General features: G+C 36.1%; 1 protein-coding gene across 1 annotated transcript; it reads left to right on the plus strand.

The window, feature by feature from the left end:
* The first annotated feature begins 1,664 nt into the window (after positions 1-1,664).
* Positions 1,665-15,855, plus strand: LOC105053242 (GDT1-like protein 5). The gene is made up of 12 exons (XM_073244438.1): positions 1,665-1,847; positions 1,946-2,014; positions 3,643-3,702; positions 3,803-3,850; positions 7,812-7,900; positions 8,003-8,039; positions 8,123-8,170; positions 14,891-14,959; positions 15,058-15,102; positions 15,196-15,257; positions 15,398-15,470; positions 15,555-15,855. Exons 1-12 carry the CDS (start codon positions 1,827-1,829, stop codon positions 15,621-15,623), a joined length of 690 nt encoding a protein of 229 aa, XP_073100539.1. The 5' UTR covers positions 1,665-1,826; the 3' UTR covers positions 15,624-15,855.
* Positions 15,856-16,545: the final 690 nt, after the last annotated feature.

A 16,545-nucleotide genomic window follows, 5' to 3' on the forward strand; every position in this document is an offset into this window, starting at 1 on the left:
TCAATCGAGCATCCGGTCCAGCTCAACCTAATGGGATGGATTTTATTGGATCTGAGTAGAATCCGAAATGATTTTGAATTCTAAAAAATAATTTGAAGTTGGTTTTGATCGAATATAGATAATAATATACTCTATTTCAAATTTGATTCGATATATCTTTAATCTAATTTTACTTTCAAAATTATAATTATTTTATAATATATATATATATTTGATTTGTCTCAATCCATCTTATCTATCCGATTCGTCCTGATTAGCATCTCTACTTGATCCGATTTGATTTGATCTGAGATAGATATGGTGCGAGTATGGATATAGATTTTAAATTATTAGATAGATATAGATATTGGTCAATCCAATCCATCCAATTTGTTGCTATCACTAGTTTAGAATGCATATTTTTTGCATGCGAAACAATGATATTCTTTTACAATATTGTCCATTGGATCTTAAAGTACTGAGGTTGTCCAATCATCTGATGCATAGATTTTAAAGTAATCATTATACGATTCAACGATGGATTTGCATCAAGAAAAATGAATTATTTTTTTTGCACGAAGGATACAACACCATCCCCATGAATCTATTCTAGTCTCGACCACTATGAGTATGACTTATGAGGTATCGCCGAAGCACACAAAATAATTTTTTACTTCAATCTATGAAAGGATGAACCTAGCTTTACATCTATCCAACATTGGACCACCCATTGTATGGATATTTCAAAATACTCTATATAAGATCTCAAAGAAATAGTGGATGATCTAAAATGATTATAAAACTTGGTTTCGCGTGAAGGATACAATGGACGAGGTCCAAGTGGATGGGGGCAAATCTTGGAGCATATGCATGATGGGGAACACGCAATCGGGAATTTGTGAAAATACAAGGGGTAATGTGGTATGTTGTCCACCATGGGATCCGGTCCAAGTAAAAATTTGATGACACGATGTGCCGAGCAGGTGAGAAACACCTGTTACTCATAAGCCTGAATAGCTATGGAGCCACGATGATTTTTGAGCTAGCATCCCTTGCCAGGCATGGGTTTATCCTGGAAAGGTTAATCCCTACCATGCATGTGACTGTTAGCATCACCAATCACAACCGTCCGTTTGTATAACGAGATGCGTGTTTGATGAACGGGATCATAGGAACGCTGTGATGGATGGCAGGGCCATGTGGTCGGGAATAATTTCACATTGTGCTGAGGTCGGTCCACCAAACTCGTGATTGCCGTGGCCGTTTCTCCACGTGGTGGGGCCCGATGGTGCCCCACAATGCGGCCATCTGGAACCGAAAAGGCCATGGAAAAGTTCAAAAGAAACAAAGCATATAAAAACGTATTACGTATCCCATCCGTTGCCGTTGGCTTCAAGCCCATAATGTTGGAGAACTTTAGCCAACTCTCCTATTCCGTTTTTTTTTTTTTTTCCTCCCCTCTTTCTTTTTGATACATCGTATTCCTCACCTATGAGTCAGAGACCAAAAAATAAAAAATTTACACACACCCATTCCAGACACACCCAAATCTCCCCTCTCTCTCCAGGGTAATTTGTGGGGCCCGTGTGCAGCGGACCTGTTGCTGATCTGACCCTGCTATCGCCTCTCAAAGATCGGCCGGCGGTGGCGTGACGGTCTTTTTGTCCGTTTGGTTGATTTTTTTGGGTACAAGGGGCGTGACGGTCTTTGTCGAAAAGTCATCTCCTTCTTACCAAAAAGAAAAAAAGGGCCATCTCTTCCTCCTCTCTCGCCCTCGGCCTCGGCTGTAAGGGCACCCTTGCGTTTCCGCGGCAGCTGAAATAATCTCTGCCATCCACTGCGGAAGCATGGGGCTGTCTCTAATCGAGGTGAGTTGTTTGACTGGTGAAAAATGAGCCTCGATTTGGTTCTTCCCTGTTTAGATTTGTGTTTTATCTGTGATATATATATATTTGGTTGAGATCAGGGCTTTACCAAATCGCTTGCAATGACCGTGCTATCAGAGATTGGAGACAAGACTTTCTTTGCAGCTGCGGTAAGTCCATCTTTCCTTTTTTTTTTTTTTTTAAATTTTTTTTGGTTAAAATTGAACGTGAAAAATGCAGAGTTCCTTGTTCCGATGTATTAAGGAAGACTAGAACTATGGTTTGTGAAGATCGGATTCTGTCAGATTTAGAGTTTGAAATCTGTTTACCAGCATCTGATTTTTTTTTTTTTGCCTGAATTGAACCGAGTTTTAAAAGCAAGGTCCTGAAGCTCCTTGATTCCTAGTTTCCAGTCTCTTGTTGTTGTGGTATATAGATTAAGGTAGGCCAATCCTGATACAATGATTTCCTATGAAGATAAACCGATTGATATGGCATGACCAAAGACAAGACAACACCCCGTTCATTACGCATGTGTTATTTTATTACTATCGTGTCAGAAGGATCATATAAGATTAATTTTGTCTTAACAAAATTAGGTAAACAAAGATATATATATATAGAATTCTTTTTTTTTTTTTTTGGGTGTGGTTTTTGGGTGTGGTTTTTGGGTGGGTTTTTTTGGGGGGGGGGGGTGTGGTTGTTGTTGGGTTTGGAAGTCGCTTTGGTTTCAGAGGCAGTGGACTCTCATGTTGTTTGTAAAGTAGATGGAGCTCTAGGAAAAGGGCCATAATAAACCAACATTTATATATTAGGTCCTGTTGATCAAAACTTCTTCTAGAGTCTAGACACACACACACATGCAAGCACGGAGAATCCAGCTTAGAAGCTTGCCTCAATGGTTTTTGTCATGCTCATTGGAATATATTCTCGAATCTTGATTAAAATACACATCATGCATCTTAGCGCCCTAGCTCCATTGTGGTGACCCATATTATCAATTACCTGATGCAGGGTAATAAGGCCTCCAATTATTTTTTGTATTTTTAGCAGTTTAAATTCTGTGGGTCATGGTTAATGTTGTTTTCTCGTCAACTTAGATGGCCTATCATATATTTTTGCAGTAAGAATGTTTGGACCAGATCCTACCATAGTTCAACTCTCTCCTTAGTATGTAGTTATATCCTAGTGCCATAATATATGGTGGGTCATCCTAAACTGTTCATCATGATCTACACATCATCAAACACTTGATGACCTTTCTTAGTTGCTTTTGGTATCTTTAAACTGTGGATCATAAAAAACTGTTTTTCATGTTATTTAGGAGTTTATTATGTCATGAACCATGATACGTTAGTAGGATGCCCCAAAATATTTCTTTTTCATTTTTTTTTTTGTTGATTTTGATGGTTCTGTTACTTCTATGGATCTATAAATACATAAGGGTTCAAACTTCAACCTTTGCTCTCTTGCCCCTAACATCTTGCTGCCTAGGCATGAACTTGTAGTTCTGAAGTTTGAAGTATGAAATGTTCAGCATGCTTTACTTGTAATATTAAATTCCTTTTATTTGTTTTACTAAGATCTAAGCTGTCAAGCTTCTACTATAGCTTCTTGTTAGAACAGTGGAAAAATGGACACTGTACCACTGTCATGCTACTCGTTGTTGCTAAAATGTACTATGTAAGAATTGTGTGGTGGTCATACTTGTAAGAATTTGGAAAGATGCAATCCATTTTTCCTATGATAGCCTGAAAATTATTTTTGTTTCTCCTGACATATGATTTCTCTTCTTAAGATCTTGGCAATGCGCTATCCAAGGAGGCTTGTCTTAGCAGGTTGTTTAATGGCCTTAATTGTGAGTTCTCTTCCTTGACCGTTACTTTTATATTACAGCTGTTGCTTTATGTGACCCATAATTTCATCTGTTTTCACGTATATATGGAGTTGAATTGTAGGTGATGACCATCTTATCTGCCTTGCTTGGTTGGGCTGCACCAAATCTGGTATGCTACATGCTTTTTATGATTGAGAAAGTATTATCTCTTTGTTTTTGAACTTATTGTATAGACTGCTCGTAAGTTTTTGAAGTTATTGTATTTTGTTCATTTTCTGTGATGTTTCTAGAAATAAGTACTGGTTATGGAGTTATATGCATCAATAGCAGTGTAGAGGCCTTATGCCATGAAACATGAATTCTTTAGCTTATAAAGTACACCAAAACTCTATATTAATACTCTGTTAAATGCTTTCTTCGTACTCCAGTGTTGCTTCTGTTATTTATTTTTATTTAAGCAGGTATAATAGACTACATCTACATGTATCCAGTAATTATTGTGGAAAATGAGCACTAATTGATCTAAGAGATAATGGATTTAATGCACAAGTTTACACATTGGAAATTTTTTAAATTTCATCCAATTATATTACCTGCTTCGATGAAATTTGGCCCAGTCATTTGGCATCAGGAATTTGAATGTCACTAGAGACTTTGTGGAGCATAACTGTCTAAATGATGGTCAGATTATCCATGTATAGTGATGCTTTATCTGAAAAACATGTGCATTCCAATTTCATGAACTTACTTTTTTTTTTTTTTTAAAATTAATGTACTCATATATCAGAAATTGCTTTTTTTAGGAATTAACTCGATGTTTGGCAATGTTGACAAAAAAATTCTATTCAGAGTAAAAATTTTCAAGTTCATAATATTTTCTTTTCTTCTTATGTTTTTGTTCTTTTATATTTTGCTTGTCAGCAACAAACACTTGAAAACTCTAGACTTGGAGAAAAAAAGAAAAATAAATTTCATTATTTTGGAATTGAAAACCTCGAAACACAATCATTAAAAGTCCTTATTATTAATTGTTTGATTATACCTTCACCAAAGCATATGTGATCAGGATACCTTCTTATTCAATAGAGGTGTTTCTAATGATTAAAAATTGCTAGCTGCTACAGTGCAACAAACTGAAGAATCAGATTTGTTTTGTAGATGCTGTCGCTTTCCTTTGTAAATGAACTCATTGATGTTAGTACTGGAAGAATGAATGGTGAAAATGGTGCAAGAATATGAAAAATGGTTTACTGAATCTCAAGATTCTTCATAGTAAACTTTGAATTAGAAGCATTAGGCTACTGATTTCTTCAGAACTGTGTAATAGTATTTGGAACAATCAGATGGAAGTTAGTACTGAAGGTTGTGCTTGATTAATGGAAATATAGAGGTAAATGTGCTTCTGGGATATTAGTGACTGAGGTCATATGATGCATGATAAATGATTAACAGCTGCACATTCTACTTTGGAATTTACTGAGTGAGCTCTAGAACAACAATTATCTGGTTTCTGGATCAACCCAGAGAAAGCCTTTACGTTGGAAATAGTCATTTATATAGTATGCTTTATACTTTTGTGTTGAGATGTTTATTTTATCAAAAGAAACATGGGATACATTTCCATGGGGAGTCATCAGTCTCGTAGACAAGTGCTCCTACTCTTGGTTATGTTCCATTTTTTATATACTTAGGCTGATGAGTTGGCTGTGCTTCTATGATCTGTGAAAAAAGCAGCAGGAACCCAAAAAGATGAATTATGAAAAGGTGGCCCTGTAGTCTGTGGCTCATATCTACTGTTCCTGTTGTATGACAGAACTGAAGATGCTAACGAGCATTTGTGGAGGACTACATCCAGGGAGTAGGTAGATTTTTGAGAGGGAGTATGATATGGCATCTTCCTTAATGGAGTCTTAGAGACTTTTGAAAATTTACAGGATCAAACTTCAAAGTATCATGCATCATGTTGTATTTGTGCTAACACTGGACCCAAAAACAAGTAGGCAATGTAAATTTGTAAAAGAGTTTGCAACTGGTGTGTTAAAATATACCATGTAATTCCAACATTTTAGCATAGACAAATTTTAATGTCTTTATACTGGGATGTATTTATGGTTTAGACATGTAACTACACTTTGTAACCAATCTTTGTAAGACCATATATCATCCAAGAGCTGATTTCCTTTTAACAAGAGAATAGCATACTGTTAAATAACTTGCTTTACAAACAGACATCTTGTTACCATGTTTGCAAAATTACATCACATGTAAGATTTTAAATCATCACTAAATTTATTAGGGGATTATATGACTATGTGAGAATGCATTGTAGGTGTTGTATACATAATTTGCCAAACTCTTATGCTACTAATACTGCTAGAAGCTTCTATATTATGGCTGATCTTGATCTGTAACCTTAGACAAGGATTTAATTTCCAGCCACTAACAATCTATGTCGGCCAGCACTTACCATGCTAGTATAGTTACTGGGTTGGTACCAAGTATCGAGTGGACAACTTGGTGTCACATGATGTTGAGCTAGATCAAATCTACATTTCAACATATTTTTATTTAACAGGTGTCCTTAGGGTCTAGCCTAAATGGTTGTTGACCCTTTGTTCCTATCCAATTATTTTAAAAGCTGGAGATAGGCGTATGTTGGTTAAGACTTAAGACTCTGACTTTGCAAGAATAGAACAAATTTCATTTATATGAATATTTTTCACTTAAGATATTATATGTAAACAAGGAAATAATCTCCACTTGATTTCTACAAAAATATATAGAATTCAAATTCCATCAAAACAAGAAGGTAAACTTTCCAGCTTAGGAGCAAATCCCTGAATTTTCAGGTTATGCTAAAATAGTGACCTTCAAATTTGACAAGTACTCTAACCTTAGCAGCTTATAAATTTTGTTTATCCAAACATTAGTAGGAACCAAAGGTTTAACTAGAAAAGCACTATATCTTAGTCCCCAAAATTTTTCATCTAATTTGATGCATACACGCTTAATCTTTTCAGATCTCAGTCCAGAAATTATTTCATCCAAAGGCAAAAATTTTGTATAATGAACCCCTCTTCAGTTTCAGTTAATATGCTCTCCCAAAGGAAGGCCCAAGATGGGACCCTTTTATCAAGTAATTAAATAAATAAATAACAATACTCCATTTATAGAGTGAGTTTATCAGGCAGTGTGCACAGACAAAATAATGCTCCATCTATGTTGTCATCCACATACTTTTAGAATCCCTCGAATCAAACACCAATAATGAGCAACTCCCACTTCCACTCTGTAATTGTCCGATCAGGTGAATTTGCACAAGGAAAAACAAATTTTGAAAACAAGAAAACTATGGCCTAATGAATTGATAAGGCCAAAATATCTAACAATTGTTGCTATACAATGCTAGGAGGTATTACATAAACTGTTGTTAGATAAGATAAATGACAAAAGTGCTAAATTTAACTAATTAAATATCAAACTGAATGCAAAGCTGTAGATCTTTGAATGCTTGCTTAAGAATTTCAATCATAATCCTTAGTCTATAACCATCAATACAACTTTTTATGCTTTTAATTGATATAAATCTGGCTTTCTCTTAAATAGGATGATGAGGACTGAATATGTAAATACCATTCCAAACTACTGTTTCAGTTCGATTATGGGAATGAAACTTCAATCTTTATACTTACGCACTCCATCTGAGTTGTATCTCACTTTATATTCTTTTATCACTGGGATCAATACCTAAGGAATTAATAGGTCTTTCCTTTTGTTGGTCTTCCAACAATGTGCTTCTTGAAATTATCTTCTGGTTGGGGCAGTTTTATAAATTCTTTTCTGAAAACTTCAATCTTTATACTTATGCACTCCATCTGAGTTGTATCTCACTTAATATTCTTTTATCACTGGGATCAATACCTAAGGAATTAATAGGTCTTTCCTTTTGTTGGTCTTCCAACAATGTGCTTCTTGAAATTATCTTCTGGTTGGGGCAGTTTTATAAATTCTTTTCTGGAAATTATTTTCTTGTTTACGGTTTCTTATTACATTTTGGTTTAGCTTCTCTGTTTCCCAATACTCTGCGCCATGTATATATTTGTGAATAAAACAGAGTTGAAATGGAGCAGATTTCTCGCAAATGGACGCACCATGTGACAACTGTGTTGTTCTTTATATTTGGATTTTGGTCTTTATGGGAAGGATTTACAGAAGATGGGTATGCATATCTGCTGTTTCCCCTTTTTAAATATTTATCAGTTTCTTTCTCATTCAAATCAAGTTTCATCACTTATTTCTATACTTAACATTTTCCCATTAGGGAAGTTGAAGAGCTGAAGGAAGTGGAGGCGAAACTGGTTGGTGAAAATCATCTCTGGTCCATTGGTTTATTTAATTCTACATACCATATTCTTGCTATGTTTTTGTTCTATTTAATTAGGATGCTGACTGGAAAGCTGGCACAGGTGGCACCAATGGAGGTTCTAAGGTCAGTTGGCATGTGTAAACTGGTCTCTGTTTATCTTTATTTCTCATATCAACTTACTTTCTGTTGACTGAAGTTATCGTGCTCTTCCTGGTCTTCATAAAGATAAGCAACTCTTCAGCAGTGAAAAGCACTTTGTTTAAACGTAAAAAGTGATAAATAATTTTCTTCTCCAAGCATTTTAACAAACGTTTAGGTCAAATGGATTCATAGTCACCCAATGTCTCTTATCTGCTCTAGTCAAATTGTTTGTTTAAAGTTAAATAAAAGATGTATGTTCCTCTTTATATAAATGCAGGACAAGTTTTCAATCAACTAGCAAGGTTACATTCATTAGTTGATGTATTAGAGAGAGTATACTGTTTTCCTGTCTGTTGAAATGGAACCTGTAATCCATTTCATACTCTTATACAATTTGTTTTGGTGTTTGACTGGTAAGAGGATTTGCAAAGGTTTCATTTGAAAGGAGCTTGCTAGATGGATTGTATGTGAGGAAATGAGAATGAAAGTGTCATGAAATGGCTTTTGGGTTAAGCTTGTATAGTGTGTCTTGATAATGTGGAGTGGATTAGATGACAAAGAAACTGGGACAAAAATAAGCCTTCTAAATTCCTGTTTAGAAAAACAATATATGTCTAAAACATACTTGGTGCAAAATTTTCCTTCGAAAGACACTTTATGCTAGGAGATATTTGTATAATTTTCTTACTTTCTTGTTTACCTAGGTTCTCACAGTGTGAGTATTATTATGGTGAGATATTAGCACAAAATGTCCATTTATATTTCAACTGTTTTAGGATTTGGTTTTTGTCTTCATTCATATTATTTTGTGGTTGAAGAGCTAGCTGGATGATGTCTGTAGCGTATTGTGAGGGCTTTGGTAAAAGCAAATCTTTGTGAGACTTTGGTTGGCATAAAAATTGGTTGCATGAAAACTGTCAATTGTGAATGTTCTGAGATTAACCATTAGGAACAGGTTTAGATCTTTGTAAAATTAGAGCTGCAACTTGGGCGGGGTTCAACTAGAAAATAACCAACCCAATCATGTTCTTGGGCTGGGCTGGCTTAATGTTTTAAGAAAGCATGTAGGGCTTAACTTCAAAACAATTCAGACCCTGTATTTGGTTGAGTTGGGTTTAAGGTCAGATTCAAAGTTGAACCTTACCAGGTACCATGAAGAGAGAGAACATGCACCTCTCACTTGATTTGACAATTTTCACTTTTGTCTTCTTGGAGATGGACAGCTGAAGAGTGTGTGTGTGTGTGTGTGGTTTTTGGAGAGGGGGAGGGGAGGGGAGTGTTGATGGAGATGAATGCACCATTGTGTGGCTGGGGAGCTGGCTGGATCAAGCCTCAGATCCAGGTGGGAGGAGCCAAGATTACCTTTTAGATATGTACATATGTACTTATACATATGTATGCATATGTGCACACAAGCATGGAGGAAACACAACTCGACCTGATCCACCTTGGCATGATACTGACCCGAACAGGAATTAGCCCAACCTGAAGTCAGGTCAGGTTTAGAGATATAAAAGTAGGGCTGGGTTAAGGTCAAGCCTTCAACATGAGCTGACCTACTCGAGTTGCATCCCTTGGTAGAATAATTATGGAAACTTATAAGTTGCATCTATTGCAAACCTTTTAGGACAAATATTTAGATTTCTTTGCAACTAAGAGTCTTGAGAAGCTAGAATGGGGTAATAGAACAAAGGCAGAGTCGTGGGCCAACCAAGAAGTCTGCAAGAAAAGTAGAAAACATTTTTTTGATAATTTGTTAAGGACATTTATCTGAATGAGATGTAGATGGATCCTTAAACTAAGCAAATTAAACCATGAGGAAACTTCAACAATTTTTAGAGATTTTGATTCAAATTCACAGCCTAGTATGCCATGCAAATTAGCAAATAAGTACGATTCTATTTATGTGCAAAGAAGTTCCACTAGAAAACTTATGGGTCAAGAAGCATATTGGTCCAGCAATCCTTCTTTTTGGGAAGTCACCCTTTTGTCTAAGGTGGAATTCGGCATGTAACTCTTCCAGTTTATTTGTGTAGAAAAGGGAACTATAAGGGAAGAAAAGGGACATGAAATGAAAGAAAAGAAAGTCCAGCAGCTAAAAAAGTATATCTTACAAAAAATTGAGTCAGGTTGCCAATGATCCATCTGATCCAATGTCAGATAACCTTTTGTACCAGCTGGAAGTGAACTGAAAGAGTTGGGAAAAAAAACACTTTGAGTATCACAAACAAGATTTGCCATATGATCCACAACCAAATTGTATCTTTAGATAATTGCTGAAGCACGACATATATGGAATCAGCCGGCATTCTGAATTTCTGAACAAGGTACGACTTTCGAGGAATGTGGGAATATTGTTTAATGATATCAGCCAATAATTGAGAATCAGATTGTACAATGTTGGAAAAGAAACCTTTTGGGTGCAAAGTTTCATTCTATCAAGAAGTTCTGTCATTTTAGCAAACTTAACAAACTTATAGAAGTCATCAAAACCCAAAATAAATCTGCCCCTACCGTACCACACCCCCACCCCCCCATCCCTGCACTGCCATCATCCTGTGCAACACCACCATCATCAGGCGTACCAGGCTTGCCTTTTGATGCATCATCACAGTTCAATTGTACAAAATGAGGAGGTGGTTTGATTCACTTAGTTCAGAGTGCCTTCAACTTTTCTAGGCTTGAGATTAGAGACACCAGATTTAGAAAGCACTGACCTATCAAAGTCATTTGTGGGGGCATCTTTAACCTGGAAGGCAATAAAAATATCTCAAACCCGGATGTTAAAGGCATTTATAACCAATGTCTGACTTTTTTGAGTTTTCAAATATTCTATTTCTTTCACACAGATTTCTAGCATATAATGCAAAGAAGGAATTTTTTTAGTAGCTGTATCTTGGTCTTTTTAACTTGAATGGAGATGTTGAATACTTAGGCTTTGAATAATGTCCAAGTTATTAAGCTTTTGGGCGCCAAAAAGATTAGAGAATTCGATCCTAATAAAGGCATGCCAATTCACGAACAGGGAAGATTGGTGGATTTTCAATGTCCTCAGTGAAACAACTACATTTACAAGCCAAATGAATTCCACTGGAGTCCAAAGAGCCATCCACTGGTAATCTGAATTTCTGAAGATGTCACATAGTGAGAGTTTTAAAAGGATACTTGGTCCAAACACTTCTTAGATTAGCCTCTGCAAATCTTCTTTCTCAAAGAGATTGCCAGCTGATTTGAGAGTAAAACATCTTATGATCTTATAGCCCATATGAATAGTTTTATTGGAATTGATAAAAATGCTCGTACTATTGATGAGCTGAATTAACTCAAGTGAAGGACTAAGCAGGACAATTTCCTACTTAAGATGGCCTGTCATCAAACGGTTATTGAGCTTCAAGCATACAACCTGCTAGTTAGAGTCATTTCCAATATCCCACCAGAAATTTGATTCTCTTTTGCCAACTAACAAGCCAATGCGATTTTTGGATGCTTTGTAACTCGTAACAACTTTCTCCAAGTGGGTGAACAACTAAGATGATTGGCCAACAAGGTGTGGATCAGTCATTTTCACAACATTTAGAGAGAAGAATCTTGGTACATAAGGATTCATTCAATCTCTTCATCTACCATAATGTGATGCTATTAAGACTTACAGCATTAACTAACCTTTTAAATCCAGCACCATCATCAGAATCAGGAAAGAACAAATCACTCCACCATTTGATGCTTATGAATGCCTTCAAGTTCACCTGATAAAAAACTCGCAAATATTCTTTCGATCTTATTTATGAGCTTTGGGAGGGGTCCTGAGGGGAAAGGTTAGACCCATGGTTTGTGAAGTTACTTTCTAAAAGCACTTCTATGATAAAATAAAGGGTAGAAATAAAGAAATTAACATAAGTAACATAAGTAATCACTTAGGGCATAGTGATATTCATGGATTAGAGTATCCATCTTATAAGAAAATTAGGCAAGTTCTCTAGAATTTATAATTATAACATAGGAAGCATGAAGATGATTTAATATGCAAATGGGACGTGGTTTGGTTATGACAATGTGACAAATTTTGAAATGTCAGGATATGGTTATCATGGCAAGAACACAAATAAATGAATATATTCTGACAATAATCAAAATTTATCCTGTCTGATAAAAAATTTATGGTTTTAGATCTTGTTTTCTTGCTTTATAGATTCTGTTTCTCTCTGGTTTAGGATACCATGATGAGGGACAAAGGAGGTTTTATTTAACTTAATGGATTATTGATCTGGCGGTTGAATTGACCCAAGATTACTTGACTGGTAACCTGATGACCTCCAACATTGTCTGTGACATATAGGCAAGTATTTGAACCACATATAATTGTATCAAGTACCTTATTCATAAAACTAAATGGGTACTTATGGTAAGTATCCAAGTGCATTGAGTTGTAACAAATGTTTATCTGGTGCTGATACAACCTGGACATTATGGCACTACACAAGATCAGGGTGCATTGCAAAAGCAGGTTTGTGATAATTAGCTAACATGAGATGTGGTTGCCTATTGGAGTGACAAGCCTAGCTTCTAACTACAAGAGGAAGAGAAACATGCCCTCGACTTGAATTGGGTAGGTGTTGTGTTTCTATGGTTTTATGAGTTTTAATATGCTTAAAACTGAAATGGGAGGTACTATATAGTTGTGAAGGTAAAGGGTATTTACCTAGTCGTAAATCCACATTACCAAACTTCCTTTAATATCCGCAGTCTACTGTAGCTTTCTGCAGTTTCCTTTGGCTGGTAGAGGTTTTCCAATGAATGTCCCTGAGATCTACTAATGCAAGGATACCTCATGGAGAGAGAACACAAGCACATAAACTCAAAAAGTGGACTTTTTTAATTAATGTGTAGAATTTAGTAAATAGGTAGGGTATTTTTGGGGTCGTTGGGCACCTAAGATTTAATGCCTCCAAAGTCCAGCTCAAACTAATGAGACTATGAATTGGAAACAAATAAAGGTTGTATTCATCAAATCCGTGGCAGGTTTAGGCATCTAGTAGCTAGAACTGTCCATTAGTTAGGACTAGATGACTAGATGGTCCTGCTGGATTTATTTGGTGTAGATGGCAGGATTTTAACTTTGATCCACACTATCTTGCTGATGTCATGGCTAATGCTAAATTGTTGTCACCAACAGGAAAACATGATTAAGCTGTCAGATGCATTGTATGGCCAATTGGAACTGTCAGACCCAATTCAATGCAATTGGGATTCTTTTGGTGTTTGCACTTCATCCATTTGGTCATGGATGGACTTGGTGCCATTCTGACCAGTCTAAAGGCCTCGGTTTGCACCACAACCTCTTTATGCTTCTTACACCATCGGTGGACCCATCAAGTTAGGGAGCCAGGTCTAGATCTCCATGATGTCAATTCATACTATGGTAGTTGGTATATGTTATGTATTAAACGTAATTTAAATTGCTCCAGGGAGATATCTGTAGTTTACAAAAACTTAATTAGCCTTCTTGGTATTGGGGTTCCAAGCATCAAAGGTTTTTTCTCTGGCTTCAAAATCATTTACCAACTCCATAAACAAAATTTGATCAGTAGTGAGTTACCTTCTCTTGATAAGCATCTTTAGATTTTTTTTAGTTTCAACATTAATTTCCTCTAAGAGTGGCATATAATGACTGACATGCACTTCTAGAAGGGAAGATTGAAATGAGGTAAAGATGGCTACGGTAGTCATAGTGGCTGTAGCTTAGTAGCAGAAATCTTTCGCTTATGATGCTGCACCTGCTTTGGGATCTCCCCAGAAACTTGTCCTTGTTAAGAACACCAGTATGGCTAATCTTGGCTCAACTAAATTATTTCTTTCAAAATTAAATACTTCATAAATTGACTGAAGTTTATGGAATGTTCTGCTTGTGGGAATATATGGATGGTTAAAAATTAAAGTCATAACATGCATGCTTTGTGGGAACATATTAATGGTTGCAGATTATCAAGTCAGAATATTCATGCTCAAGGAATGAGCCATATTGGTATTCGAAGCATCCCTGCATGTTAGGACCATCCAAAGGTTCCATCAATGTTTGCTTTCTTTGATCAAGTGGGTGGTCATTCACCCAGGCAAATTTCAACATTGGATGTTGTAGTCTAATTGTGTAATTCTTTGTGATCAGTGTTGTGTATTGGTCCATTGCTGAATCAGAAAGGAATGACAATACTTGATAATCTTCTTTTTATCGGGGTTTGTTGAGTCAGTCCATTCAATGGTTTGAAATGTAACATTGTGACAAAAGAATCAAATCCTGTACCGGATAGGGATTTGCTGTATTTCTTTCTCTCTCTCTCTCTTCTTTTTTTTTTCTAATCAAAACCTGGCATGAAACCTTAAAAGGCTGTTTTGTTCATAGTTATATGAAACTTTAGACTGATTATGGGTGTTTGAGCAAGGATTATTTGGTCTTCAACATTTACAGTGCACACCAATGAGATGATTGATAGCTTCCTCTCCGGTCTGTTCATAGGATTATAAACCTTGAATTGTGGGTATTCACTAGCTAGATGCCCTATGTACTGTGTCTTTGTATTATATACTTCCATTTCTTCAGAATGACATGAAAATTTAACTATAAATCGTATCAGCTGATAATGGCATTTTCATATTGTATGGTTGGTCGGCCATTAACTAAATTACTTATTCATTCTTCATAAATAGGGGGATAATGATTTAAAGAAACAACAGAGACCATTTCTGACACAGTTCTTCTCACCCATATTTCTGAAGGTATGGTTGTAAGGTCACTGGGACAAGATAAAAAATATAGATGCAATGTTGTTATATGATGCACAGTTTAAAGATGTTGTTCTTATCCATCTCTGCAGGCATTTTCCATTAGTTTCTTTGGTGAGTGGGGTGATAAGAGTCAGGTAATCTGTGGATAAATAATTTCTTTAAATCACATGGGTTGCTCATTGTACTAAAGTACGGGCCATTACAATTTGCTGTGTCTTTTTTCTCAGATTGCTACAATTGGTTTGGCTGCTGATGAACACCCATTCGGTGTGGTTCTTGGGGGCATCATGTATGACCTGAACCTCATGTCCCCTTTTTGTTTTTTGGGTGAAAACCTTCTGTCTTGTTTATGAACGCCCCTTTTATTCTAATTGTTATCTATTTTAGCTGAATGCAACTGTTTTTCTTGGTTTTTATATTTGGGTGCAGGGCACAGGCATTGTGTACTACAGCAGCTGTTCTTGGTGGAAAGAGCTTGGCATCCCAAATATCTGAGAAGATGGTAAGGGATTACCCTTTTAGTTTTTACCCTAACACTTCTTGAAAACATGTTATAGACATTGATGCTGTATTAATCTTGTGGTAGGTTGCACTCTCCAGTGGGGTACTTTTCTTAGTATTTGGCCTCCACTCCTTCCTGTCAGTAGAGTCTTGATCCTCGCCTGCTGCCTTTTTTGTGTTCGAATACTTGTCTGGTTGAATACATTTGCTTTTCCTTTTCATTCCAATACATAAGTCATAGGATGTCATTTGCACAATAGCTGTCTTATGTCTCTAATTTTTTACACAATAGGAGTTATTCTCACAGCTTCATTTATGACATTTTGTCAATTCAGTGACGAATACATTACCATTTATTATCAATATGATCACAAATGTTACACCTATTTGCTTATCCCTTTCAAATCTTTTTCATTGCATTGAGATCTGTTTGTTTGATGAAAGAAAAGGAAGGACATGAATATTGTGGCTTGGTAGGTGCACTGAGTAAAGAAATGTGGCTTCATGCAATTGTCTATGTTTACACTAGGGATTTTGTAATCAAGGGATGTAACATAGTAGAAGCTACCAAGGTTTGCTGTGGTACCGTACCATATCAGACATACCATACTATATTGGTACTGAATTGGTATGCCGGATATGCTTTGCTGTCTCATACTGTATGATACTGTAATAGGATGATACTAGTACGGGATCTGGTATTAAGACGGCAAACCTTGAAAGATATAATATTATACTAGGTTAGGCTTGTGAAATAGAGGAGACTTATTATGAAAGAGCCTGATATTGCTGCAAGAAGTTACAAAGGTCTGAAACAAAGTAGTTAGCTTGTTTTTCAATGTCCATGTGTGCTGAACTGTTTGTTTTAGCTTGGAAAGGAACTGCACATTCTGAAACATAATATTTTCATTCTCTTAATGTCTGGTTTATGGAGGCACATGCATTTTCTAGGCTATTTTCAAAAGGCAGGTTCTTATCATCGCGTTAGAACAAGAATACTTTTAACTCAACAAATTCAAATGTATAACTTCATCTCTTTTTCCATTTGAAAAAGTCATAAGCCTGAAATTGCGCAA

This window comes from Elaeis guineensis, chromosome 10 (assembly GCF_000442705.2).
Source record: "Elaeis guineensis isolate ETL-2024a chromosome 10, EG11, whole genome shotgun sequence".
NCBI classification, from domain to species: Eukaryota; Viridiplantae; Streptophyta; class Magnoliopsida; order Arecales; family Arecaceae; genus Elaeis; species Elaeis guineensis.

What these genes read in the sequence shown, in the direction of transcription:
- LOC105053242 (XM_073244438.1), top strand. Translation starts at nt 1,827, where the DNA reads ATGGGGCTGTCTCTAATCGAG. An exon ending in TCTCACCCATATTTCTGAAG is followed by an intron (nt 14,960 to 15,057) that starts GTATGGTTGTAA and finishes CCATCTCTGCAG; the next exon opens with GCATTTTCCATTAGTTTCTT. An exon ending in CCCAAATATCTGAGAAGATG is followed by an intron (nt 15,471 to 15,554) that starts GTAAGGGATTAC and finishes ATCTTGTGGTAG; the next exon opens with GTTGCACTCTCCAGTGGGGT.